The sequence below is a fragment of the Asterias rubens genome, chromosome 9, assembly GCF_902459465.1.
Source record: "Asterias rubens chromosome 9, eAstRub1.3, whole genome shotgun sequence".
Taxonomy (NCBI): domain Eukaryota; kingdom Metazoa; phylum Echinodermata; class Asteroidea; order Forcipulatida; family Asteriidae; genus Asterias; species Asterias rubens.
The window spans coordinates 7,265,218-7,292,280 of NC_047070.1; the positions used below are offsets into that span (position 1 = coordinate 7,265,218).

Sequence of the window (27,063 nt, forward strand, 5' to 3'; positions counted from 1 at the left end):
TCGTAACTCACCATTTTTGGGAGTCGAAAGGAAACCATAAACCAGAGCCTTTTTTATGTTTCCCTTGTTTGAACATGACTGTTGCGTTCAAAATAATATTTTAACTAAAACGGTGGAAAGGCAAAAATACTTGCAGTGGTAACTTTACATTGTGCGAATATTAATTTTGGTTTTAGCCTTACACCGATGCGCACACATTGGCGTAATCACTCGGTGGGCCATGGGATTTCGAACCAACCACCCAACTAAATAAACGTCCCATGTGCAAAATGCTAAATGTAAAAAGAAAAAGGAAAACAAATATATTATAGAAGTCTGACAGCTTTTGAACTTAATTTTTAACCATATTACTCAACTTTGGGGAGTCCCCAGGCCCGTCGAGTTATTCCCCCTCCAAATAAAAACATCCCTACACCAGTGTAACTTTCCAGAAAAAGTCCGAGCATCAAGCTTGAAAACAATTTCCCTTCACCCCTCAGCAAATAGGACTAATTTAAGGGATTTTGTTTTACACTGAAACCATTTTGGGGGGCTAATCAAATCTGTCAAATGGAATATTTTGAAGGCCTCTTTGGGTGCGTTCGTTTAGCTTCCCTGGGTCGACCCTGCGGTGCGGTGCGGTGCTCACTCGGGTAAGCCCTTGACAAGAGCTAATCGAACGATCACACTCGCCCTCTCGTGGTGTCGGCATGCACCTCAGGTCACCCCCAAATAATGTGACCCACTCCAAGCAGGGCACTGGGGGCTGACCCGGTGTGGCGGTTTCAACTTTCCGCTGTGTTCAGTTTTCCAAATGACCAAAATACGGTAGCATTACGTCATGCGATGCCTGCGCACAGCAAGCGAAAGTAGTCCATTTTTAGTGCCGTATTGAGTCATCCATTACCCTCCGGTAGCTGTCACGGCGGCGTCCGCGAGTCGAGTACAACTAGCGGCAAACGCGTTGATCGTATGAGTTGTTTTTTATGCAAGCAGAGTGTGACCTGCCTTAAGTTGTACCAATGAATACATGTAAAGATGGGGCAAGAGATTATGTGACTACACAGAAAAGAATCGTAATTATAAACAATTTGGGGGTCACTGCTGAGAGAACTACAGTACTCGCCAGGGTACTCGCGGTGCGCGGTATCTGACAGGTCACCCGGAAAACTGAACACGCCGGAAAGCTAAAACCGTTCGAACAACGTGCTGATATGTCCGACTACGTCACCCGGAAAACTGAACACGGCGGAAAACTGGAACCGCCACACCGGGTAAGCCCCGTCAAAACTATTCGAACGTACCGGTGTGGCGGTTTCAGACTTCCGCCGTGTTCAGTTTTCCGGGTGACGTAGCCGGAAATTTCGACACGTTGCTCAAACGGTTTTAGCTTTCCGGCGTGTTCAGTTTTCCGGGTGACCTGTCAGATACCGCCGCGAGTACCCTGGCGAGTACTGTAGTTCTCTCAGCAGTGACCCCCAAATTGTTTATATTACGATTCCTTTCTGTGTAGTCACATAATCTCTTGCCCCATCTTTACATGTATTCATGGGTACAACTTTAGGCAGGTCACACTCTGCTTGCATAAAAAACAACTCATACGATCCACGCGTTTGCCGCTAGTTGTACTCGACTCGTGGACGCCGCCATGACAGCTACCGGAAGGTAATGGATGACTCAATACGGCACTAAAAACGGACTACTTTCGCTTGCTGTGCGCAGGCATCGCATGACGTAATGCTACCGTATTTGGTCATTCGGAAAACTGAACACAGCGGAAAGTTGAAACCGCCACACCGGGGCAGACCGGGTCGACCCATGAAAGCTAAACGAACGCACCCATAATATCGAGCTCGATGTTCTGTTGTGGGGTGTACACCCCTGTATAAAATAAGCCCAATCCGTAATATTTCGAAAAGGAACTAAAATTCAACGGGGTGGACTCTGTTTGCCCCCATACGACACATCTTCGCAAACCCTTTCCTAAACTCTTTATACTTAAATGCGTAAATAAACGGATTAACCACCGAGTTCGCCAACAGAATAATGTCAGTTACGTCGTAATACGTGGGGTCAACAATTACGCCAAATGTCAACAGTACGTACACCACCGCAACGGGGATCCAAGTCAGATAATACGCAAGAGCAGTAAACAATAAGAGTCTAGCAACCCGCCGACGGGCCTCTAACAGTTCATCCACGCGGAGATTATCCTGCCGTATTGCACATTCTCTCAAGTTGGCCATGATTCTGACGTAAGGAACAATGGTTCCCACAAGCTGCCCCGTTAGTATGACCCCCTTTAAGGTCACGAAAGCAGCCTTCCACGTGGCATCGGGATCGGTGATGTAACACACGTTGTAAGATTCATCATACGTAAGTGATGACGTAGTTTCGAACAAACTCGTCAAGATCGAGACAATCCAGATTGCGGCAAGGAGACATTTCACCTTAGCTGGTGTCACCAAACGCGGATACTGGAGGGGTTGAACGATTGCTATGTATCGTTCTGCGTGCAAACACAGGGTTGCGAACGAGGATACACTCAAGAACACAAAAAATGGCACCCTGGCAAAGAACAACAGACATGTGGCCGAGTTCACCAGGGCCGGGGGAAGGTATCTGAACTGAAAAACCTGGATCGAAATGCATACAAGTGCATCGGCAACGGATAGATGGGCGATGAAGTAATTGGTATAGTTGTGTAGGAAGTTGACACATACAATAGTGCATACCACTAGTAGGTTGCCCACGGTACCAATGCACCCCAGAGACACTTCAATGGCCAGCACAGCATCGCTGCAATATTCTGTGATATTGCATAGTGCCATGCTTGAAAGTTACCAGAAAAAGACAAGAAACTATAAGGGGAAACTGTGTCTTGACAAGCTGTTTAAGTTTGTTTATAGTCGAGATTGGAAGGCCTACATACAATAGACCTGCAGACGTTCTTATAAAGTTAAAGGTCATCGAAGTTATTCGTGCCGGCAAAAGCACCACGCAATGGTCCCTCAATTCGCCTCAAATAGCTGCAACAACAGTTGATACAAAAAGCCAACTATGCAAATCTGAAAACAAAACAACCCAAAGATAATTGTTTTGAAAACACAATTTTGTACGAAAGACCTCCTACCACAAAAGCTGGCCTGGCAAAGACTCAAATAAAGCAAAGATGGAAACGTACTTTTTGTCTGTTTTAAATCAGATGGTTATTTAATCAACTTGGTAAAACTGTTGGTGAAAAGCTTTTGTTTGCAGTGCGGCTGCCGGTTGACAAAACTCACGACCGTGGAGTTGCAAAAGATACAAAATATGATTGAGTGGTTTCTTAAACAGCAGGCATATCCGTCACTCAGTGAAACCAGAAACGCCGGGCGAACCACAATTCTCTTTTTGATAATGCACTGTGCTCTTTTACATGCCTAACACAACACACGGGACCAAAGGCTTCACGTCCCATCCGAAGGACGTAGCGATGGTTAATATGACTATACCAAGAAGAGTGTGGGTGCAAATCCCCTGCGTGACACTTGTGTCCTTAAGCAAGACACTCAGCTATTGATTCGTCATTCGGATGGGACGTAAAGCATTTGGTCCCGTGTGTTGTAATGCAGGCACGAGTAACTCGACGAGACTGGTCTTAACTCGTTGTGAAATCAACCCCTGGACACGTTTGATAATATTTTCAAAGACCAGTATTCTCATTTAGTATATCCCAACATGTTTAAAATAACAAACCTGTGAAAATTTTGACTCAATTAGTTATCGAATTTTTATGGGAATAATGAAAGAACACCCTTCTTGCATTACTTTGTGTGCTTTCAGATGCATACTAAAATGCTTCAGCTAAGTCTTTTACCATTAATTTGAGTGAGAAATTACTTCTTTCTCAAAAACTACGTTACTTCAGAGGGAGCCGTTTCTCACAATGTGTTACACTATATCAACAGCTCTCCGTTGCCAAAAAGGTTACCAAGTAAGGTTTTTCTAACGACTAGACTAATTGCCAAACGTGTCCAGTGCCTTTTATTTTATAAATTAATGATAAAGTTAATAAACAACCCCCAAATTGAAACGCTCCGTACTCACCTATTTCACAGAAATTACCAATGCCTTGTAATACACAGTGACGACCTCATGACTAAGGAATATAACAAGTATGAACACGTCCCTCTTTGTCATAAACCTGTCCTAAGCATGCCCACCGCCGGGGGTAGGTAATTCCCAACCAATCTCAGGAGCGAGTGGGTGTGATCGATGTTTTACCCAACGCAGAAGTAACTGACTAAGTTTGGAACTTTTCTTTATACCTGCAGTGAGGACCCGGTCCGCTATCAGCGCATGGGTATGCTAATTGTTTCCTTCGTCTTATAAAAACCCTAAGGTGCGGACTAGTCCATTATACTTGTGACATTGTAATATTAAACCCCACCATTGGACAACGTCACAATGGGCAATGCTTACAACTCTATAATAAGGCTAGGGCCCAAATTAACAGAGCTGCTCTAAGATATGGACACTTTCGGAACATAATTTTTTTATCAGAGTTCAGAGATTTACAAATAACTTACAAGGTTTACAGATGGTGAAAGACTTCTCTTGAAATATTATTCCATGAAATTCAGCTTTACTTTTTGAAAAAACAATATCAATTCTCGATTTCGAGAATTACGGATTTATTTTAAACACATGTCATGACACGGCGAAACGTGTGGAAACAAGGGTGGGTTTTCCCGTTATTTTCTCTCGACTCCGATGACCAATTGAGCCTCAATTTTCACAGGTTTGTTATTTTATTTTATAAGTTGTGATACACGAAGTGTGGGCCTTGGATAATACTGTTTACCGAAAGTGTCCAACTTTAAGGCACAAAAAAACTGCTTAACCACAAAAAGTAGCGAATCACAACAAAATTGTGCTAACCAGATTTAGGATACCAGCCAAACTACAATGTCACATGTTCTATAATATCCTGCTCATTATTCTGCTTAGCAGAAATATGTCAAGCAATATTGTCTGCTTTATAAGCAGTTCTAAAAATGTTGGCACTGGTCAGATCATACGTCACGATGTCATACGCTGGGTTATACCACTCGTCTTTGAGGGGTGTCAATCAACAAGGGTCAGTGATTTAATTAAAAAGGACATGACAAAAGTGTACACCTAGCCTACAGCATTTGTAAAACATGCTTTGTCGACTGTCAATGGTTTAGTAGATGAAATGAATGGGCTTAAAATTACCCGGGCAGTGCATGGACATAATATAAGCAACACAAAGATAAGTAATTGAGTTGACAGCGCCCCATGACCCCCCCCCCCCCCTCAAAAAAAAGAAGGAAAAAAAAGGCCATTGCAAAACCAAACAGGACCCTTGCTTGCTGGAGGGGCAGTACGCAAAAAAAAAAATAATCCAAACACTAGGCTTGACAACAAACACAGGCTAAGTGAAGGAAAATTCCAGTCAATCGTCCGGGGTTTCCCAAAAAGAGGATGATTTTTTTTTCAAAAGTGGCCGCCCAGCATTTTAATTTAAACTGGCCACCAATACTTCGGGTCAAAGTCACCACATAATGTAGTTTTATTTAATGATAAATACACAGCCAATTTGTATTTATTGACATAAAGAACGGGGGGGGGCGTATAAAGTAGCCTAGTTCGAAAAACAAAAATAATGTACAAATAACCTTGGTAAAAGGCGAGTTTTGTTTTCACGGGAAATAAGCTTAAAGGCAGTGGACACTATTGCTGGTAATTACTCAAAAAAATTATCATCATAAAACCTTTCTTGATTACGAGTAATGGGGAGAGGTTGATGGTATAAAACATTGTGAGAAACAGCTCCCTCTGAAGTGACGTAGCTTTCGAAAAAGAAGTAATTTTTCACGAATTTGATTCCGAAACCTCAAGCTTAGAATTTGAGGTCTCGAAATCAAGCATCAGAAAGCACACATCTTCGTGCGACAGGGGTGATTTTTCTTTCATTATTATCTCGCAAACTCGCCGACCGATTGAGCTAAAATTTTCACAGGTTTGTTGTTTTATGCATATGTTGAGATACACCAAGTGAGAAGACTGGTCTTTGACAATTACCAATAGTGTCCACTGTCTTTAAAAGGTATTTGCACAATAACATATTTTGTTGGCTTCCTATAAATGAAAACGCCAGTCACCCCGAAGCCTCCTTCGAACGTGAGAACAGAAAATAAATGAGATAATTGGTTTATGGGGATTTATTTCACAAACTAATTATTTATCCCACGAACGAGCAGGGAATAATAATGGAAATAATTGGTTTATGGCTCGTTTTTACAAAATGATTATTGTCAGGAAATTTGTTTTTACTGTGGAAATTAGTTTTTTTTTTTACAAACGGATTGTGATACAAAACTGTAATAGAAGAACCATTGAATTTATTGTTATGCAACTTACCCAACCTCGCTGGGGTCAATGAAGACCTTTGGCTGAGAGTTGTGCCAATGGATGCATGAACGTTTAAAAGCACTCTGTACACTATTTGTAATTGTCCAAGACCAGTCTTCTCACTTGGTGTATCTCAACATATGCATGAAATAACAAACCTATGAAAATTTGAGCTCAATTGGTCATTGACATTGCGAGATAATTGTGAAAGAAAAAACACGAAGTTGTGTGCTGTCAGATCAGATGCTTGATTTCGAGACCTCAAATTCTAAATCTGAGGTCTCAAAATCAAATTCGTGGAACATTACTTCTCTCTCGAAAACTACATTACTTCAGAGGGAGTCGTTTCTCACAATGATTTATACTATCAACCTCTCCCAATTACCCGTTTAATACCAAGTAAGGTTTTATGCTAACAATTATTTTGAGTAACTACCAATAGTGTCCACTGCCTTTAAAGACACTGGGGTATTTTACAAAGAGTAAAGAATAGTCTTAACTCGAGTTAGGATGAGTTCCTTACAAAGGACTTGTCTCGCGTTTTTTTTTTATATCCTAGGACTATAATAGATGTTAAATTTGCATCGGGGATAAAGAATATTAAATTTGGTTTTTACCCATACACCGATGTGTGTTTAGCACTGTATACTCAGTACTTTCCCGAGTCCTGTACTGAGTATACAGTGCTAACACACATCGGTGTATGGGTAAAAACCAAATTTAATATTCTTTATCCCCGATGCAAATTTAACATCTATTATATCGTTGCGGTACCCGCTGCCAAAACATAGGATTCGAACTGCCTCTAGCTGCCGGGCAACCTCGGTAGTCTAGTTGGTAAGACACTGCTCTAGAATTGCAAGGGTCGTGGGTTCGAATCCCACCCGAGTAACATGCCTGTGATATTTTTTTCACAGGACTCGGGAAAGTACTGAGTATACAGTGCTAACACACATCGGTGTATGGGTAAAAACCAAATTTAATAATCCTAGGACAAGTTGTTCAACTGGAAAATGTCTCATTAAATTGAAATAAACTGCTCACAAAAAGTAAGGAAACTTTTTTCAATCCAGTATATTCGTTATTATTTAATACTCTCTTTGTATATGGTATATATCATTACAAAGCTGAACTGTTCCTCTTTAAAATGATACCACAATTGCAATGATTACATGTTGCTGGACTTGACCACGTTAATGAGAATGAGACAAAGTCACAAATCAAATGTGCCAAAATTAGCAATTTTGTGTTACCGTGTGAACAATCAAATTGACACTGTAATTCAAACAAGCAAGACAACTTACTGATCTTAATCCACTTTATTGAGACAATAAGTTTGGTATAGAGCAAGACAACTTACTGATATTAATACACTTTATTGATACAAGAAGTTCAGTAACGAGTGGATGATCCGAGGGCGTTGATGACAGCCTGGCACCTTCTTCTCATGCTGCACAAAAGTCTTGTTCCATTCTTCATTAAGGAACCTGGTTAGGTCAGCCACAGTTGATGTGTTGGTGGTTATGGCGCGGACAGCGAGGCCAAGCTGGTCCCACAGATGTTCCATGGGATTCAGGTCTGGACTGTTAGCGGGCCAATCCATCCGGTGCACCCCAACATTGTTCAGGTAGTCAGTCACCAGTCGGGCTCGATTGGGGCGAGCATTGTCATCTTGAAAGATGGCATTTTGGTATACGAGTCTGCAAGTATGGGACTGCAATCGGCTGTAGAATATCGTCTTGCAAATACCCATCAAACCAGGTGTTTTTCAAGAGATGAGGGTAAATTGTTTCTGATGAGCTCACTGGTGCAAATCTTCGTGTAAACCATTAATGGTTCTGAAAAGCTTGATCGGTTTGATAATGGAGCATTACCTGTTGACCATTTTAGCACAGACAACGGTAATTTTGGCACATTTGATTTGTGACTTTGCCTCATTGTTATTCGTGTAGCCAAGTTCAGCAACATGTAGTCATTGCAAATGTGGTACCATTTTAAAGAGGAACAGTTCAGCTTTGCATTGATATATACCATATACAAAGAGAGTAATAAATAATAACAAATATACTGGATTGAAAAGTTTCCTTACTTTTTGTGAGCAGTTTATTATGTTTTCAGCTCAGTTTTTCACACCATATTATTTTTGGAAAGACAATAATTTTCAAGTTGACATATCACTTTAGTTTTACACACTCAACAGTTGATTGAGTGTAGATTCGTAACAAATCTACAGTTTGTAGTTTGGAAACATTTATAACCACTTTGCAATGTTTTATAAGCATGATATAAAAATAGTGCTTTCAACATTATCGAGTGCAATGTTGTGTTGGATGGTCAACTGGTCAGAAGGTTTCTATATACAGTGCACAACAAAAATAAATCAAAATTCACACACAATTATTATGGAGCAAAGCTACACATAAACATAATGACATGTTTATTCGCCGAAGGTGTTGAGAAGCAAACAAAAGCATAATGAAGAAACTTAAGCAGGACAAAATGTTACAACACAAAGTAATATTTGCAAAAACTAACCAGTACATTAGTACCCTGAACAATTGTATTGAAGGCCCAAGTATCAAAATGGGGGGGGGGGGGGGGGGGGGGAGGGAACTAAATAATTTCAACCCTGAAAATGTGTCTAAATAGTTAAGTTTCCCCCACCAAGATTGATGTGATAATCAAAGTATTACGCCTACATGATATCTAGACCTTGTTAAAAAATGTCCAAATAGCGCTATCTATACACACACAATTATTAAAAGCAAAGCTACACATAACCATAATTACATGTTTATTCGCTGAAAGTGTTGTGAAGCAAACAAAAGAATAATGAAGAAACTTTAGCATGACAAAATTTCACAATGCAAAGTAATATTTGCAAAAACTTGACTTTAAGTACCCTAGTACCCTGAACAACTGTTTTGAAGGCCCAGGTATCAGAATGGGGGGAAACTAACTTAATTTAAACCCTGAAAATGTATCTATGATAGTTAAAATGTTCCCCAAATGTTTGTTGGGAAAATTACGCCTACACGACAAACTAGACCTTGTTAAAAATGTCTTAATAGCGCTAACTATTACACAAATTATATTCGAGATCTAAAAAGGAAAAATAAAAAGTTAAATGTGAAATATAACATTGAATTTAAATAACATATTTCTATCCATTTTTGTTTTGTCTTGATGAAAATGGATTTATTTTAGTATTTTCACAAAATGGAATAATGCCCTTTTTATTTAGAGGATGTTACATATGTACATGTACAGACCTAGTTGAACTAGGGATTTCCAGTATTTTCAGAACTGAAAAAATGTGTTTAGTTCAAAAGAACATAAATACAGACCAAGTTTATTATGTCACAATATTAATATTTAAAGGCACTGGACACTATTGGTAAGTACTCACAATATTTGTTAGCATAAAAACCTTACTTGGTAATGAGCAATGGAGATCTGTTGATAGTATAAAACATTTTCAGAAACGGCTTTCTCTAAAGTACCGGACATGTCGTTTTTTGGAAAGAGGTAGTTGCTCACTCCAATATTTAAAAAGGCTTCAGGCCTGAAGTCTTTTAATATTTTTTAGGCATCTGAAAGCACACAAATTGGTGCAGCAAGGGAGCTTTTTCTTTCATTTATCTCATGCATTTCGACAACATATTGGGTCAACATTTTCAAAGATTTGTTAAGTTGTGCATAATTATGTTGAATGGGATACACCAAGTGAGATTACTGGTGGTCTTTGACAATTAATTACCAAAGGTGTCCAGTGCCTTACTGGGCTCGCCCGGAGGTATAGTGGTCAAGATAACTACTATATAATGCACAGGTAGTGGGTTTGAACCCCACATGAGTATAATGTGTTGTTGGTAATTGTTTTTTTTTTGTTCAGAACTTTGGAAAGCACTCAATTTAAGAGAGTGATTTAATCAGACATCAGGCCTGGATTCACACACATGGAGGCCACAGTCCCCCATTGTCCTAATATTGGCACAAGTGCCCCTTTAATTTTTCAATGGAAGTGCCTTTTGCAAAAAGGAAGTAGCCTTGCTCTCTCAAAGATGAAATTGAAAATCCAGGACTGAAAAATCTGTGATTGTAAAAAATATTATAGTTATACCAAACTCAAAATTGGCACATAATGTTAAAATACAAGATTTTTCGCACATGTTACAGAAACATTTGTTTAGTTATAACGTGCCAACTAAAACAAAGATATGTGAATACCAAGTAAGTTATCTCCAAATATTCAGCTTTGATTACAACAAAACCGCACAATTGCAAAATTCTATAGCAAGCTATGAGAACAAAAATATAGAAAATCCTTATAATTAGAATCTCTTTTTATGCTACTAAAAAAAAAAAAAATCCCAAAATTTATATATTGTGGAGTTTAGTACACTTTGTCAATCCAATGAAAAGATTACCAGCCCAAATGCTATTTCACACTTAGCATCTGTCAATGGTGTCCTGCTTATTTCATCTAAGCAGACAATTTGTAAGCGATAATTTCTGCAGAAGGAGCTCTAAGAAATTGTTACCCTTGTTCAAACTGTTGATAATTAAATACATGTTTTTAAAGGTTTAAAGTGCATGGTAACAATTAACTCTCAAAAATTAACTCTTGGATAATTATTACATGAAAATAGCAATACAAAAAATAATAAATTCCCTGTATTTGACAGGCGCTAAATATTAGCAAATTTAATGGATGACATCTCATGGTAAAACAAAACCCAAGACAAGTCCTAGAACGTTTTGATATTGGAAAAAGTTAACAAAAAGGATCGAGTAATAAACCAAATGGAAAACTGAAAGGTTCAGTAAAGACAAAAAGACAAATTTGGGATTGAACAAAGAAAACATGCAGAATTGGAACCGCCAACCTTTAGATTAATTTGCCACTGCTCTACCAACTGAGCTAACTAGCCCTAATGTTGGCAAATGTCTCCCTAAATAGCTTTGCTTGGGGTGCCAGTCGGAAGCCATACATGGACGGTTATAATCGAGGGATCAGCAAAGTGACCTTAAAGCAAGATGTTCCAGGTAGACTTTAAGAAGTCTGAATTCAGATACAAATCTAAACTATTTCAGCCCTGACTTCCCCTTTTAAAATAAAATAGAGAACATATCTCTACGGAAGAAAAATAAATCTGAAAAATTATAAACAATAGAGTTTATTAGGAATTAATATTACAGTTGGAAGAATACACAATTACCCTGATGTGTTTAAAAGAGAGATACAATATTAGGCAAAACATATTTTTCTGGTAGCTATTATTACAACACTCTTACAACCCGTAAAAATTGCTCGTAAAAAATGCTCGTAACTTGACCAAAACATTCTGAAAGATTCAATAGCATATTTAGTGCATAGTAGAACAACTGCCCACAGGACTATCTGTGAATTGTGTAATTTAATGCATTTAGCTATATATCACATTGCAGGCCAAAATGGTCAGAGAGTAGGAGAGTTCACTGTGAACTGTGAAGATGCATATCCAATAGATATCATTATTGCAGGCCCAACACAGTTTGACTACCATTCAAAACCATGAATGGTCAGAGAGTAGGAGGGTTCACCGTGTACTGCGAAGATACATTCAACAATAGAATTTGTTGCAGGCTGACATAGTTTATCTACCATTTAAAACCATGGGGATGCCCATTAATGGTCAGAGAGTAGGAGGGTTGACCATGTACTGTGAAAATGCATTAAACAAAATATATCTTTGTTGCAGGCTGACAGATTATTTACATGTACCATTAAAAACCATGTGGACGAGCATTAATGGTGAGAGAGTAGGAGGGGTCACTGTGTACTGCAAAGATGCATTCAACAATAATTATCATTATTGCATGCAGGCTGACATACATGTAGGCTTGTTTATCTACCCTTCAAAACCATACGATCTAATCGTCAGACAGTAGGAGGCTTAAAACAAAAGTTTTTCAATTTCAGAAACTTGGAACATGAGATGATCTTGTCTACTTTGGGCAAACAAAGCAAGACCAACTGAAGACCAAAACCACTTGAGATCCGGTTCTTAGTACACTATACCAGGTGATCTACACTGGATGGCCAGACACAATCCAAGAACTACCTCACTATCTCCGACCCTATTGTGACTAAGTTAATTGATTTAGTTACGTGAAGATTTATTGCAACATGATTTTCAGTTCCATAAAAACTCTGCAATTCGGGAAATGACGGAATCTTTCCACCTGCTGTGATCAAGTTGAGGATATCAATATCAGTGACGATACATGTATCTAACATTACCGCAGCAACGAGGTAAAATCTGTCTCTGAAAAATTAATAAAAATACTGTATCTTTCTCTTTGATCTTTGAAAGCAAGGACTACTCACATGATCATCATCTTAGGTAGTTATCCTGTCTGATTTGCGTTTACTTAAAGGACATGATTGTTGTCTTGATGATGTCCAGACACTCTCCGAGGTGCTCCTCTGTTAGGACCAACGGCGGAGCGAACCTGATGATGTCGCCGTGAGTTGGTTTGGCAAGAAGTCCGTTATCACGCAGCTTCAAGCACACCTGCCAAGCATCAAAATCTGTCGAGGCATCCAAAAGATATCATAAGATTATCCTGTTATAATGGTGTGTGATTTTGTTTGGTACTGCACCTGAAGACGAGCAGGGTATACTGTTCGAAATGATGAGACCCGAACCGGCTCTTTTCAGAGCCAACATTCCCTCAATTTTTTTTCATGATTTCATGGTTGTACCTGAAAGTTTCCTATCATTTATAGTTTATTCTTATCTTTCTCATCATGCAAAGCTTCAAACATCACTTGTCTTTACGCAGATTCATTTTCAGATGCTTTAAAGGCAGTGGACACTATTGGTAGTTACTCAAAATAATTATTAGCATAAAACCTTACTTGGTGATGAGTAAGGGAGAGAGGTTGATTGTGAGAAACGGCTCCCTCTGAAGTGACAGAGTTTTTGCGAAAGAAGTAATTTTCCACGAATTTGATTTCGAGATCTCAGATTTAGAATTTAAAGTCTCAAAATCAACCATCTAAAAGCACACAACTTCGTGTGACAAGGGTGTTTTTCTTTCATTATTATCACGCAACTTCGACGACCAATTGAGCTCAAACTTGGACCGCACGATCACAGACTTGGAACCAAGTCTAAATACCACGCTGTTGTCAAAAATGTAGTCAGGATGCCCTGCGACACGGAGAAAAATGCACGCGAGAAGAAGGAAGCTGAGAAACTAGTTAAGATTACTCGGAGTCTGTAACTCCAAAAGCTAAGAGTTGGGGTGACTGACTTCGTGGATAGGAAGTAGTGAGTTTTGAAGGTTGGATTTATTGTAGTTTGAGGCATGAAACTCGTTGTTTAAGCAGTGGCCACTGAAAGGAACTCAGAGAGCAGAATTGTTTTGTAAATAAATTTGTAATATTTTGTAAATATAATCTTGATTGGCTTAAGTGCAAATTTATTTCTGCAGTGTTGGTTTCTTCCTCGGTTGCAACAACACCCCGATGGGTTGGTTGTGACAGTATAAAACAAACCTTTTGTCTCTTTGATGACAATGGCATTAAGAAGCCCCTTGCCTCTAACCAACGTCACAATGTCCTTATCCAGTTTGCCCAGTTCACTTCTCAAGATCTGGCCAAGATGCTCCGCTCGTTCGGACAGCTTCTCTTCCTCCAGGACCTTTAATTGAATTGAATTGAATTGAATTGAATTGAATTGAATTGAATTGGTTTATTCATCAGGTATACAAAATAAATAAAATAAATAAAATAAATAAAATAAATAAAATTGTAATTCCAATTGTACAGCAACAGATTAAATATTAAAATATACACGGTCCATACGGATGTATAGGGTTGGGTATCATCCATCCGAAGCCTGACTGGTAGAGCAGAAAGCACTACTACCTCCCCAACTTTTACGAAGCAACCATGGTTCAGTGTCTTGCTAAAAGGATACAAGTGTCACGACTAGGGCTTGAACCTACACTCTGCTGATATGCGCTTTGAAATTCTTTTTTAAAGGGGAAATGCACACAACGGCATTATAAATGTGACAAGCTCTACAAAAATGAGTCTCTTGTCGCACAACCCACTTTCCAGTACAGGGCTGTTGAGTGATGGGAGGATGAAATTTTATCTTTAAAAAAAAATTGTTTATGTGGTTTTATGGTTCTTTAGGGTCTGTATTTTGACATTTTCTGAAATAAAACCTTTGTTTTTGATCGATAAAGGACGGTGAACAAAACATGTACTTTTTGTTCATCCCCTAGACATCAATAGTTGATGTTTTTATTAAAGGGACCGTTACCCTAGTATGGGTCATTTTCAGATGTGACATAATGACATAATCTATTTTTCAAAAGGTCAAAACTTTTGAACCAAACATCACACAAGTGTGTAATTCTCCCCAATTGTGACTCATTTTTTGCAGAGCCCATCACAAATACTATAAATGGAGTGTAATGTACCTTGAGTGCTGCGATAGCCACTTTGCAAGCTAACGGGTTACCCCCGTACGTCGATCCATGCTCTCCTGGCTTGATGGATAGCATCACTTCATCATCAGCAAGAACGGCTGATACCTGATGAAGCAAAACAACAGTAAGCATCTCCAATATAAAAAAAAATACAATTCTATAAATTTAAAAAAGATAATTCAAAAAGATAAATTATACAACAAGTTCTTATATAGCGCGTTTCACAATAACGCTTCAATGCACTTTACATTAGTGCCCTGCAACAGATTTCACGAAAAACCGTGGGATTAATCCTAACTCAAGTTAGGACAAGTAACCCGTCCTATTCTTAGGATGGGTTCAATGCGTCCTAACGTCTTCGGATACAGACCTTAACTCGTCCTAAGTCCTAAGATTAATCCTAAGTTAGGAAGAGTTGGGTGAAATAGACGGCTGGTCATTGGGCAAATCACATTCCATTTCTTTCTCAGCTCCCTGGGGAGTATACGGCCCTGACCTGCTGTGGCACTTCAATGGCTTTTTCTTACACAGTATCCACCTCCAGTCTTGGCGTCAGCTCAAAAGCGGATCCTTATAGGTTTGGTCATTATTAAAAAGGTCTTGGACCTCATTTCTCTTCTTCCCTTTTTTCAAAAAGTTGAAGTTGCAAATCACGAGGCCGTAAAACACGGGAACACACAGTGACGACTGGAAATATTGACTGCTTAAAATTACTTGTGCTATGATTCAACCATGACTCCCTTGGTGAACCCCGGAGCAGTTGATTTTCCCCCGGACTCCCCCCCCCCCCCCAGGGAAATGGAACATTCCGAGAATCACATATGGAGTCATAGTTTCAATCAATTGAAGCAGTGAGTATTTGTGTATCATAATGGGTGCAGTACAAACCCAATCTACTCTGTACTTATATATATTTCTCTCAAAAATACTTTTATCGCAATTTTTTTTCTTAATATCGGCCTTTGGCTGCGATTATTTTTATTTATTAATGAACCATTTAAGTTCAATTCGAGTCAAGTACTAGTACATGCTGTCAAAATTCAAACCTCTTTCTCATAAATATTGTATCCTATGATTTGAAATGACTTGGATAAAGTATAACATGGTACCAAACGATCAATAAGCTTCATACTTAAACAAATGACGCCAGTAGTACAACTTCTACCAACAAAGAAAATACAAAATGTACTGCAAAATCAACCTGGCTTACTGATTCTGGTCTGGCGCCAATAGTGTTCTAGTCTGATTCTAGACTGCAATTTGTTGATTAAAAAAACAAAATAAAAAAACCTTCTTGTTTAATCTTACCGGGTAAACTCCACCAGACAGTGCCTTGCCAAGTAGCACCATGTCTGGACGCACGTTATCATGATCTACACACAATCGTTTTCCTGTCCTACACAGTCCGGTTTGTACCTCATCTGCTATGAATAGAACCTGAAAGAGAAAATAGACTATTCTTTCCGAATGAAAAAAAAAAAAAACAAGCAACGAGACCATCGTAAAGCAACTCGAATCTCAGAGAGATACTTTGGTATAAATAATTACACTCACAGTCATAAAAGTGGAATTTTAGGATCCCAGCCGTACTGCACAAACTTCAATGTACTTCAATTCCACCAAATTTAGTCTGATACAAGAGTTAGACACCAAAGGGCTTCTGGGCCCAATTTATAAAACGGGAGAACAGTTGATTTTGCACTTACTTACTGTGTGTTTTTCATCACGCTGCATAGCAAACCGTAAGCACATGAAATGGCATTTCAACCTTTACTGTAGAAAAACGAATGACGTAACAATATAAATCCATGGCGAAAGCGCAAGCTGTCCGCCTACTTTTCTTGCCAACATGTGAAACACAAATCGCTTAAGCACATTTTCCTGCTCTCATTTTCTGCTTAAATATTTGCTTACCGTAAAGGGCACTGGACACCTTTGGTAACTAAGAAAGACCAGAATAACATCCCAACATGCATAAAATAACAAACCTGTGAACATTTTTACTCAAATGGTCATCGAAGTTGCAAGAGAACAATGACAAAAAAAGACACACCCTTGTTGCACAAATTTGTGTGCTTTCAGATGGCTTTCTCACAATATTTTATACTATCAACAGCTCTCTATTGCTTGTTACCAAGTAATATCTTATGCTAACAATTATTTTGAGTAGTTACCTAAAGTGTCCAGTGCCTTTAAGCAGCGCTATGAAATTGGTCCCTGATCTATTTCAGACAATGTCACATAGGCTTTTCAACCCACGGTCCCTAGAGACTACAGGGGAAGTTCTAAAAGGGTTGTGAATTGTGAGACCCACTCAGTTAAATCATAATTGTGATCAAATTTAAAGCACACACGAAAAACAGAACAGTGGGGAATACTGAATGCGTCATTATCAGCAAGAGTTTGCTGTGGGGCTTGGACTTAAAAACAATTTTTTTTTGTGCGGTAAACATGCTGGGAAAATCTTTGATAGGTAGGAGCCACTTATATTGTAATCATCTGCAGTTGTTTCGTTAATAAATGTTTGTTTTTGCACGATGGAGAATTAAGGAATAAACAGGAAACATATTTTTTGTAAGATCGTATCTTATGTAAGCATCCACGAGGGTTTTCCAGACCATCCGGTTTTCCTCCTTCGGGAAAAATCAAACACTTTTGATCTCTGGCTGTGCTCTGTGATCATCATGGGTTGATGTGGCTGGCTTTGCATGCCTGCGTCTCGAACACATTGTAGCCGCGTCCTTCGCAATTCAGCTCTTAGCTGCGAATACGGATGAATAGCCTCCCACATTATGAAAATTAATATAATTTGGCAATTGTCAGTTACTCAATCTGTCAGGGTAGAGATTTTTGTCATAACCAGGCGCATAAAGACATACAAGCCCTTTTCACTTTTTATCTCTTATCCTTGGTGAACGCAGCTTAGGGGAGGCCCTGGGAGTTTTATTCACCCCCCAGTTACCCCTGGCGCACTTTCACACTGTCCCTATTCTAAGGAGTTTCTGGTTGCAGGTTTTAAGAATACCCAGGGGTTTGACTACATTGTAATAATAATAATAATCAAAGTCTTGTATAGCGCACATATCTACCAAACAAGGTACTCAAGGCGCTGGGTATATACAAACTTTCAGAAATATAGGTTCTTTTCTTTTTGCTCTTTCTTTTAATTCTTCGGACAAGCAAAACAATAAAACAAGCACAGGGCGTCCAGGGAAGGGCAAAAGTAAAAAAACTGTCATCAAAAAAGATGTGCCCTCCCAGACCTAGCTCATAAAAAATACACATTTATATACTATACTTATCTAGATTATTGCAGTGATGAATTTTGAGACCCTGGAGCAGGGGTGGCTATTCTTCGGGCTATGCCAACTTGCCAGGGTGGACAAGGGGGTAAAGCAACCATAGTGTGAAAATGCCAACCCTCAGTATCCCCGGGGGCACCTCCGGGGAATAGAGTAGTGTGAAAGGGGGTTTCAAATGGTCACTGCCCTCGTCTGACACAGAGAAAGTGTCCAGCAGATTCAGACAAACTTTGCAACATCCGCCGTGTCTTCGTAAGCGTTGGTAACAAATTCAGACGTTCACAAGTCATTCTCCACCTCCTTTTGAAGATCGGTAAATTTATGCTACTCTCACACGCCGAATATGCTGGCAAATGTGCTACCGAAAGGAAATATTTGACAATCGCTCAAAGTTCGCGACATTCGCCGTGTCTTCGTAAATGTTGGTAACAAATTCGGAGCATTCACACGTTATTCCCCACCTCCTTACAAACATTGATCTAGACGGTCATTCACTGTCGATTATCGTTAACATTGGTAAGCAATTTGGTAACGTTGGTAAAGCTTGGTAAGCGTTGACAACATTCATGAAGGCATTGGTAAGCATCTGTATACTATTATACTTGTAAGACATTGGTAAGGAGAGGGCCGACTGAGGAAAATCGAGGGGTGAGACAGAGATGAAAATTTTCACTATCTGATCGCCATTTCGGGACGAACTCACCGCAAAACTAAAATATTCATCTTCGCAAGAACATTCGCCACAGTTTGAGAGCAGCAATACAAAGCGTTTCCTAATCTTCAGCCAATGTTTTGAAGACGGTAATTCGCCGTCGATTTTCGTAAGCATTGGTAAGCCACTGGTAACGTTGGTAAAGCGTGCATATTATTCTCAAGATATTGGTAAGGAGAGGTCGACGGACGCCTGAAAAAAAATTCCCTTTCCAATCGCAATTTTGGGCCGAATTCATCGCGAATTTCAAATATTCATATTCGCAAGAATATTCGCCACGGTGTGATAGTAGAATAATAACACTACTGGGGTGGATTTCACAAAGGTAGTCCTAACTTAGGACTAGTCCTAGGCAATGCTAAGAGATAGGACCAGTCCTAAGTTAGGACGAGTAACTGGTCCTAAATTAGGACTAGTCCTATCTCTTAGCATTGCCTAGGACTAGTCCTAAGTTAGGACTACATTTGTGAAATCCACCCCTGGTAAATACTAAAATAGTACTGTATTGAAACGACATCGTTCTGTGATTTGTACTTTTTTCCCAAAAAGATTGATGACTAATGGAACTGAAACTAAATTATACTACATGCATTTTCATTCACATTGAGTAGGGATACATATCATGGGCAAAAACAAAAGGTATCAAAACTTTTTATTTATCCATTTTAGTCTGAGTTTTGAATACGTACATTGTGCTTGTTGCAGATTTCTTGCACGCCTCGCAGATAACCAGGATCTGGCACCACCACACCGGCCTCTCCTTGAATCGGCTCCACCATGAACGCTACTACATTCGGATCTTGTACTTCTTTCTGTAACAATAATAGTAATAATAGTAATTCAATTCAATTCAATTTAAAGGGTCTATGTAACTTTTGTAGGACAAAAAACACAATGTCCACAGATTTACACTAAACTTTACACAGTCTGAAGATAATGATAGTAGAAAGCTTCCCTGAAAATATTACGTGCTGAGGTGCTATAGTATTTGGGAAATGAGTAAAACAATGTCATGAAAATAATTTTCGTCTCATGAGACGAACATTATTTAAATCATTTACAAACGTATTTTCATGATTTTTGTTTTACTCATTTCTCAAAACCTACAGCACCTCAGTAGATAATATTTGAAGGGAAGCTTTCCACTATCATTATCTTCAAACACTGTAAGTTTAATGTAAATCTATGGACATTTTGAAAAAGTACCCAAATCCTTTAAACAGTAGTTTGCAGCATAATCAATGTTTACAGTATTGAACAATAAAGCTTATAATTAATTTTACTTGAAGGGGACTCTTCACTGTACACAAAAACACTTTACATGTCAACATGTAGAAAACAAGGTGAATCATACACGTAGCTTTTGCATCTTTTCCTAGAAAATTTGACAACACTTAAAAATATCAGACAGGATAATACAATAAGGGGTGCGACTCCGGCCAATGTAATGATTTGCTTCCAAAATAACTAGTCCTTATTTCACAACAACGTCTCAATGCGCTTTACATTAGTGCCCTGGTCATTGGGCCAATAACATTCCTCCAATCTACCTCAGCTCCCTGGGGAGTATACAGCCTTAAGCTGCCGCAGCGCTCCAGTGGCTTTTTCATACAAGATATCAACCTCTACCCTTGCAGGTAATGTACATGTACCCATTTATACCCCTGGGTGAAATAACAATGGGTATAATACAATGGCATTATTTCATGAACTGAAATATTGTTTTAAAGTCATTGGACCCTTTCGGTAAACAGTGTTGTCCAAGGCCCACACTTTGTGTACCACAACTTCTATATCAAATACCAAACCTGTGAAAATTTAGGCTCAATCGGTCATCGGAGTCGGGAGAAAATAACGGGAAAACCCACCCTTGTTTCCGTGCGTTTCGCCATGTCATGACATGTGTTTAAAATAAATCCGTAATTCTCGTTAACGAGAATTTATATTGTTTTGCTGTTTTCTCAAAAAGTAAAGCATTTCATGGAATAATATTTCAAGATAAGTCTTTCACCATTGCCTTATTTGTAAATCTGTGAACTTTTTTTTTTTTTCTGAACTGAAAGGGTCCAATGGCTTTAAAAACAATTTCCTGAGAAGCCAAAAAATGAGCTGGATACCAGTCACAGATCTATCACTGCATGCGAGATAGTACAGTGGCGGTAATCTTTTTTCTTGGTAAGCATAATTTTGTTTGCTGTTTTTTGTGTTTAAGTAGTCCGAGTACTTCCTGAATTAGTTTCTGGATGACTTGGGACCATTCTGGCTTTAGTGCAAAAATAATTCAATCATTTATAAGCCTTTAGAGACCGCCAATTTCTGTATTTAATCATCACAAAACGCCCAGAAATTGCGAATTGTTAATTTCTTTAAATTTTGCCAGCAAAAAATGTAACATTAATATCACGAAACAGAAAATTTAGTTTCGTGTTTTGGACTTGGGCTACTATGTGTTCTCCAAGGGGTTAGCATAGTGGCTAATGTTTCAATTGTCTTCATTTTTAATGTGCACTCAGTTTTTGTTTTAAAAGTGCCTGATTTTGACATAGGGTGGCAAAATTGTTTTAATGGAATTTTACTGGCCAGCGGGAAAACCAAAATTCTAAAATATAATTCAAATTTCTGCATCTGAAACAGACTTACCTCAAGAGCTCCGAGGTCATTATATGGAATGAGACCAAAGCCAGGCATGTACGGACCAAAGCCCTCGTAGCTACTAGGATCTGTAGAGCTGGATATGGCAGCCAGGGTGCGGCCCCAGAAGTTACCATCGGCAAAGATGATCTTAGCCTTGTTGTTTGGCACACCCTTGACAGTGTAACCCCATTTCCTGGCCAACTTACAGGCTGTTTCCCCTGCTTCCACACCTAGAATTTAAAGTGAAATTTACTAACATTAAAGGCAGTGGACACTATTGGTAATTACTCAAAAAAACTACTAGCATAAAACCTTTCTTGGACGAGTATTGGGGAGAGGTTGCTAGTATAAAACACTGAGAAACGGCTCCCTCTGAAGTGACGTAGTTTTCGAGAAAGAAGTAATTTTCCACGAGTTTGATTTCGAGACCTCAGATTAAGAATTTGAGGTCTCGAAATCAAGGATCTGAAAGCCCACAACCTCGTGTGAACATGGTGCGACCAGGGTGTTTTTTTCTTTCATCAATCAACGACCGATTGAGCTCAAATTTTCACAGGTTTGTTATTTTAAGATATGTTGAGATACACCAACTGAGAAGACTGGTCTTTGACAATTACCAATGGTGTCTTTAATACCAATAATAATAATAACATTTGTACAGTGCTTTCCACAGGCGTTTTAAAGCGCTTTAACATTGTTAGGCGACCAAGCGAGTCCAAATATTCACAGATTTGTTGGAGTCACACCAAGTAAGAATACTGGTCTTTGACAATTACTAAATGTGTCCAGGGTGGTGTTCACAAACAGTTAAGACTAGTCTTATCTTGAGTTAGGACGAGTTACATGTACTTGCCTAACTTAGGACTAGCCTTTTAATATCTCCTAGGCTTTGTGAAACCCCAGATACCATGGAGATTGGAATTACTGCTTCAAGTCTGCTGCGTACATTAAAAATGCAGCACCCCCTTTTCACATTTTCTTGCTTGTGCACCACTTGAAGACATCCACAAAAGAACTTTTTTATTTGAGTAAGCAACATACGCACTTTCGTGGATACGGGCGCTGTAGAAGACTTTATATTTTAATAGATGTTAAATTTGCATAGGAGATAAACGAGTATATAGGATTTGAGGCATTGCTTGGTGAGGTATCAATATATATTTGGTTTGCGGTAACACCATGTGTGTATCTACTGGCCAGGTAGAGTTTGTTCTTAGAGAACTGTCTTGCTTTATTTTACTACCGCGGAGGTTCGGGAGACTTTTCAGTTCTGAAAAGAACTGTCCTGTTAATTATTATTAATTATTCGTTGTTATTATTATTATTACAACAACATGAACCAACCTGTGTTCATTGGCAGAACCTTGTCATATCCGAAGAGTGTTGTGACAAACTCTTCGTATTCACCCAATACATCAGCGTAGAACGCCCTCGATGTCAGAGTGAGTACTCCGGCCTGTTCTTGAAGGGCGCTGATGATCTTGGGATGACAGTGACCCTGGTTAACCGCACTGTAGGCGCTCAAGAAATCAAAGTAGCGTTTGCCTTCCACGTCCCATACAAACACTCCTGCAAATTAAATGGAATTTCAGTTTTGTTGTTTTATTATTATTATTATTATTAACATCATTTATTCGGCCATTTCACAAAGTACAGTATAAACACAAGTTAAACATGTTTTACAGATCTTCCAGTAGGCCTACAGGCAAAATAGCAACTAAAGTACTGGTCCTGAAAAAAAGATGACTGACAGTAAGGTTTGGATACAACAAGAAACGTGAAGAATAGACGAGAGTAGATTGGGTAAGGACAGAAATTGGGGGTGGGAGAGGGAACAGCAGGGAATTAGGAACAATGACAACCCAGTTCAAGGTGGCTAAAACTAGGTGACATTAGCTACTTTTAAAGTAATTTTTATGAAGGGTTCCCTTCTCAAGTCCCCCAGTTGTCATGGCCAGTGTTGTAGCCACGGTGGCCAGTACTGGGCAGGCCTAACCAGGACTCACAATATTTGCCCAGCACTTCAAGCAAATTTGATACATTGTGCCGCGCAGCACAGGTTTCAAATCAGGAACAAATCAAAAGTGTCCTCTGTGCATTGATCTGAGACAAACAGGCTTCTGACAGAAGCCTTGCTGGTAGAGCAGAAAGTGCTACTGTACCACCCCATATATACAATATGAACCTAATTTGGGTTACAAATCTTACCTTTGCCTTCTTTCAATGCAACCGGTAAAGGTTGGTAATTATGAGCGCCATATTTCTGCTCTCTATCAAACACCTGTTGGGCACTGACTGACGCTACAGCACTCTGAAGCCTGACCCCCGATGCTGAGGTGACCCCTGGTACATGAAGCAAGCGTGAACACAATCTGGACAGCATGGTGGAGTGTAGTTTCTGCAGTTAAAAGAAAACCAAAAAAAAACAGTTTCAGGCCTTGCTCTCAAGCTTCTTGTTAAAGCCATTGGACCCTTTCGGTACAGAAAAAGCAAAACAATTCACAGATTTGCAAATAATTTACAGGGTTTACAGAAGGTACTGGTGAAAGACTTCTCTTGAAATATTAGTCCATGACATGCTTTACTTTTTGAGAAAACGGTAAAACAATATAAATTCTCGTTAGCGAGAATTACGGATTTTTTTTAAACACATGTCATGACACGGAGAAACGCGCGGAAACAAGAGTGGGTTTTCCCGTTATTTTCTCCCGACTCCGATGACCGATTGAGCCTAAATTTTCATTGGTTTGTTGTTTTATATATAAGTTGTGATACACAAAGTGTGGGACTTGGACAATACTGTTTACCGAAAGTGTATAATGGCTTTAAAGCCACTGGACACCTTTGGCAATTGTCAAAGACCAGTCTTCTCACTTAGTGTATCTCAACTATCTTATAATGCATAAAGTAACAAACCTGTGAAAATTTGAGCTGAGTTGGTCGTAAAAATTTGGAGATTGGAAAAAAAAACACCCTTGTCACATGAAGTTGTTTGCTTTCAGATGCTTTATTTCGGCACCTCAAAATCTAATGAGGTCTCGAAATCAAATTCAAATAATTTAGTGGAAAATTACTTCTTTCTCGAAAACTATGTTACTTCAGAAGTTCAGAGGGAGCTGTTTCTAACTATCAACAGCTCTCCATTACTCATTACCAAGTAAGGTTTTATGCTATTTTGAGTAATTACAAATAGTGCAATTAAGTGGCCGACCCGGCTAATAAATTAACTCTGGGTTTCACTACGTGTACAAGTGTATCTTTCTGATGCATTTATGGTAGCAACCACAACCAGTATAAATAGGCAATTGAAGTTACACTCAAACAATCAAAAATAAATTAAAACTGTAAAAAAAATGTATTATTCACATCTGACGGGAAGAAAAAGGAGCACTTTAAACAAGGAAGATCACCAAGGGAGTCTACAATGTACATGTATGGTAGTTCGTCTATTTAATAGGCTGGTACAGTGTACCTGCAGTTCAGCGCTTGGTGAAAAAAAAAAGTGCTGTAACCCTCCCGTCATCAGGAGGAGGGTTGTAAAACGTTATCGCAACTAGATCTGATCATGATCAGATCAAGCTTTTTAATATGGCCATGACTGAACTTTTACGCTGTACCACGCATGTGTGAAAATCAAACATTTTCAACTGAACTGGGTGCCGAGTTTGTATTTGTGCATGTGCCGAGTTTGTGGGTGCCGAGTTTGCAAGGAAGGTGTCGAGTTTGTGGTTGCGAATTTGTAAGGTGCCGAGTTTGCAGGTGCCGAGTTTGCAAGGTGCCAAAGTGACTGGTACCCACCACACCAACCAATGACAGCGACAACAGTGTCACAGACAGAGAGAGAGAGTGTGAGTCAGCTGTGACACACGTCGTACACACGGAATTCGTACACACACCACCCATCAAACACAACAATTCATCGAGACATATTTTTTTTATTTTAATGATCTTCCCATCAAGGGAACTCGGCAAACTCCCACAAAGGGATATAACACCAGGCTGGTAACACTAAGTTCTAACACTAAACAGCCAATCTCTCTCACAACCAAACATAACTTCATTCAAGTAACGCATGATTTACTTTACATACACAAATCAAGATGTGATTCATAACAAGACGACAATAATGGAATGTTTATTCAGATATAGACCAAAATGTACGACAAAATCTATCTTTCCACCCAAAGCCTGGCAAATTTGATCACTTATTTTGTTAATCACATTGTTGTTTGATTGATACTTACGAATATAATGTGCTGACCAGGGTGAAAATAATGATGAAATCACGTGTCACTTTTTGTTTGCTACGAGTCGAGTACGACGTCTCTCTTTTTTCACTTTTTTTTACTAAAAACATAGACACCAGCGCGTTGGAAACTACTAATGCGTTTAAGAAGTCGAGGTGCAAGACGTCATGCGATGAACGCATTTGAAACCAACGGAGGGCGCTATTTATTTGTATGTATCTCCACGGGGATGTATTAAGTTGTCGCACTATACGCTACAACTCGACTTTCGCATGGTAGAGAAGTTGCGTGCATTCTAGAGGGGCTAATTTAGATATTAATTAGTGGACCGATTGAGCTTACTCCAAAGTGTGCCCCAGGTATGGTGTATCAGATTATGGAATAAAATTTCATCTGGTATTAAACATACGCCAAAATTCTACCCCCTTTCCTGTTCCTATTTTCCATAATTTCCGGAATACCCGGCCATCCAGCTCGTCCTCGGTTTGTACTCAAGAAAGTCGGACCAGAAACGTAAACGCGGCTAACTTCAGCTCGGTATCGTAACCCAGAACGCATCACTACATAGAACGTTTGGGCCAACGGACCACTTTCATCGTTGGGTGGGCCAACGGAACACTTTCATTGGACCAACATTGGCTCAACATTGGGCCGGGCCAATAATGTCTTATGTTAAAACATTGAATCAATATCAGGCAAACGTAATTGAACATTGAGTCGACGTTGAGCCTATCAATTCTGCCATCAAAACAGTTTTAATTTCGGCCAACGTTGCCTGTCAACGTTGACCCAACATACTTTTGCTCAGAGGAGTTACGTTGGGCCAATCTAAAAATTGGGCCATCGTTAGCCCAACGCAAACATTGGCCATCGTAGAACCAACAAAATGATTATGTTGGGCCAATGTTGATTACCAATATTGGCCCAATATACTTTTGCTCATCGGCATAACGTTGGGCCAATATTAAAGTTTGCCCAACAATGGCCCCACTAATAACGTTTATGTTGCCCCAACGTTGGGCCAACGTATCACTGTTCAAATGTATTGACTTTGAGATTATCTTTCTGTTAATGTAGTGAATGACCCTTACGATTAATTCAATAATTGGGCCGTGTCCGAAACGGCGACTTCGGCTACAGAGCTACGGCTAGATCAATTCGGACACGGCCCATGAATGCTATTCGGGAACCATTGTAAATATTCAACAACATGTTGAAAGTCTAAAAAAACAATTAGATATCATTTTATTTTCAGACATTTTTTAAACTTCAGATA

The 27,063-nt window shown here is 39.2% G+C and overlaps 2 protein-coding genes across 2 annotated transcripts; both read right to left on the bottom strand.

Moving 5' to 3' along the window:
- Positions 1 to 1,901: 1,901 nt before the first annotated feature.
- Positions 1,902 to 2,810, bottom strand: LOC117294714 (somatostatin receptor type 4-like). The gene has a single exon (XM_033777226.1). The coding sequence runs from the start codon at positions 2,808 to 2,810 to the stop codon at positions 1,902 to 1,904; it is 909 nt and encodes a 302-aa protein (XP_033633117.1).
- Positions 2,811 to 10,338: 7,528 nt separating this feature from the next.
- On the bottom strand, positions 10,339 to 25,892 carry LOC117294548 (ornithine aminotransferase, mitochondrial-like). Its single transcript, XM_033777006.1, has 9 exons — positions 25,785 to 25,892; positions 23,749 to 23,938; positions 22,885 to 23,109; positions 21,547 to 21,770; positions 19,596 to 19,718; positions 16,201 to 16,329; positions 14,884 to 14,997; positions 13,949 to 14,093; positions 10,339 to 12,976 (listed from the first exon to the last, which is right to left on the bottom strand). The coding sequence occupies exons 2-9, from the start codon at positions 23,921 to 23,923 to the stop codon at positions 12,813 to 12,815; spliced, it is 1,299 nt and encodes a 432-aa protein (XP_033632897.1). The 5' UTR covers positions 23,924 to 23,938; positions 25,785 to 25,892; the 3' UTR covers positions 10,339 to 12,812.
- Between the last annotated feature and the right edge of the window lie 1,171 nt (positions 25,893 to 27,063).

Coding starts and splice junctions, on each gene's coding strand:
- LOC117294714 (XM_033777226.1), bottom strand. CDS start 2,810: ATGGCACTATGCAATATCACAGAATATTGCAGCGATGCTGTGCTGGCC.
- LOC117294548 (XM_033777006.1), bottom strand. CDS start 23,923: ATGCTGTCCAGATTGTGTTCACGCTTGCTTCATGTACCAGGGGTCACC. Junction 23,110..23,748: donor TGCATTGAAAGAAGGCAAAG/GTAAGATTTGTA, acceptor TTTAATTTGCAG/GAGTGTTTGTATGGGACGTG. Junction 14,094..14,883: donor TGGCTATCGCAGCACTCAAG/GTACATTACACT, acceptor ATTCAATTAAAG/GTCCTGGAGGAAGAGAAGCT.